This window comes from Microtus ochrogaster, linkage group LG1 (assembly GCF_000317375.1).
Source record: "Microtus ochrogaster isolate Prairie Vole_2 linkage group LG1, MicOch1.0, whole genome shotgun sequence".
Classification (NCBI taxonomy): domain Eukaryota; kingdom Metazoa; phylum Chordata; class Mammalia; order Rodentia; family Cricetidae; genus Microtus; species Microtus ochrogaster.
In genome coordinates this window covers 37,226,729-37,227,617 of record NC_022027.1, presented here as the reverse complement: position 1 = coordinate 37,227,617, position 889 = coordinate 37,226,729, and the positions used below count along the sequence as shown (strand labels likewise).

Below are 889 nucleotides of genomic sequence, written 5' to 3'. Positions count from 1 at the left end.
GGCCCATTATCTGTGCCCAGTAATTGGGGCATGCCATACCTGGGGAAGATTTCTTCCAACAGCTTCTTGGTCACAATTTTTGCCGTTTCCTGCTTGGTTGGGAAAGCTTCCACCCATCCAGAAAAAGTGTCAACAAACACCAACAGATATTTGTATCCATATAATCCCGGTTTAACTTCAGTAAAGTCAATCTCCCAGTGGGTTCCAGGACGATGCCCTCGTACCCGCATTCCCTGTCCCAGCCGGGTTTTTCCTGCATTAACTTGGGCGCAGGCTTGGCATTTGTTTACGATTTCCTGCAAAATGCTGTCTCTGCCCAACAGGTAAAAGTGACTCTCTTCCCGGTCCAGTAAGGTTTTCATTTTTCGGGGACTGAGGTGAGTCAGCTTATGCAAGTAATTAAGCATCTCATGGGTATATGCCACGGGTATCACAGTCTTTCCTTGCCAGGTCCATTTGCCTGTATCTGGGTCATGGGAGGCCCCCAGGCGGGTTAGAAGTTCCAGGTCTCTTTCATCATATTTGAGGGGGTCCCGTGCCCTTTCTGTCCCTTGTTGTATGGGGAAAGCCGTCGAGGTGGTCTCTTGGGCCACTTGCTTGGCTGTCTCGTCTGCCAAGCGGTTACCCCTGGCTTCTGGGCTATTCCCCTTCTGGTGGCCCGGACAATGCATAATGCTTAATTTTTGAGGCAAGAACAGGGCCTTAAGTAGGGCTAGAATCTCAAGCTTGTTTTTGATTTCTTTGCCCTCAGAAGTTAGCAGCCCTCTCCTTCGGTAGATTTCCCCGTGGATGTGGGCAGTGGCAAAAGCGTACCGACTATCGGTATAGACGTTAAGCTTCTTACCTTCTGCCATCCTAAGTGCTTGTGTGAGGGCGATGAGTTCGGCCC

At 50.2% G+C, this 889-nt stretch overlaps 1 protein-coding gene across 1 annotated transcript in view; it reads right to left on the bottom strand.

Annotated features, from left to right (window-relative positions):
- Positions 1-889, bottom strand: part of LOC101988739 — a 78,932-nt gene that overhangs the window by 622 nt on the left and 77,421 nt on the right. The window contains 1 exon segment of the mRNA XM_026785023.1: positions 4-889. This exon segment is cut by the window's right edge and continues 2,056 nt beyond it. Within this exon segment, the coding sequence (XP_026640824.1) occupies positions 4-889 (886 nt within the window).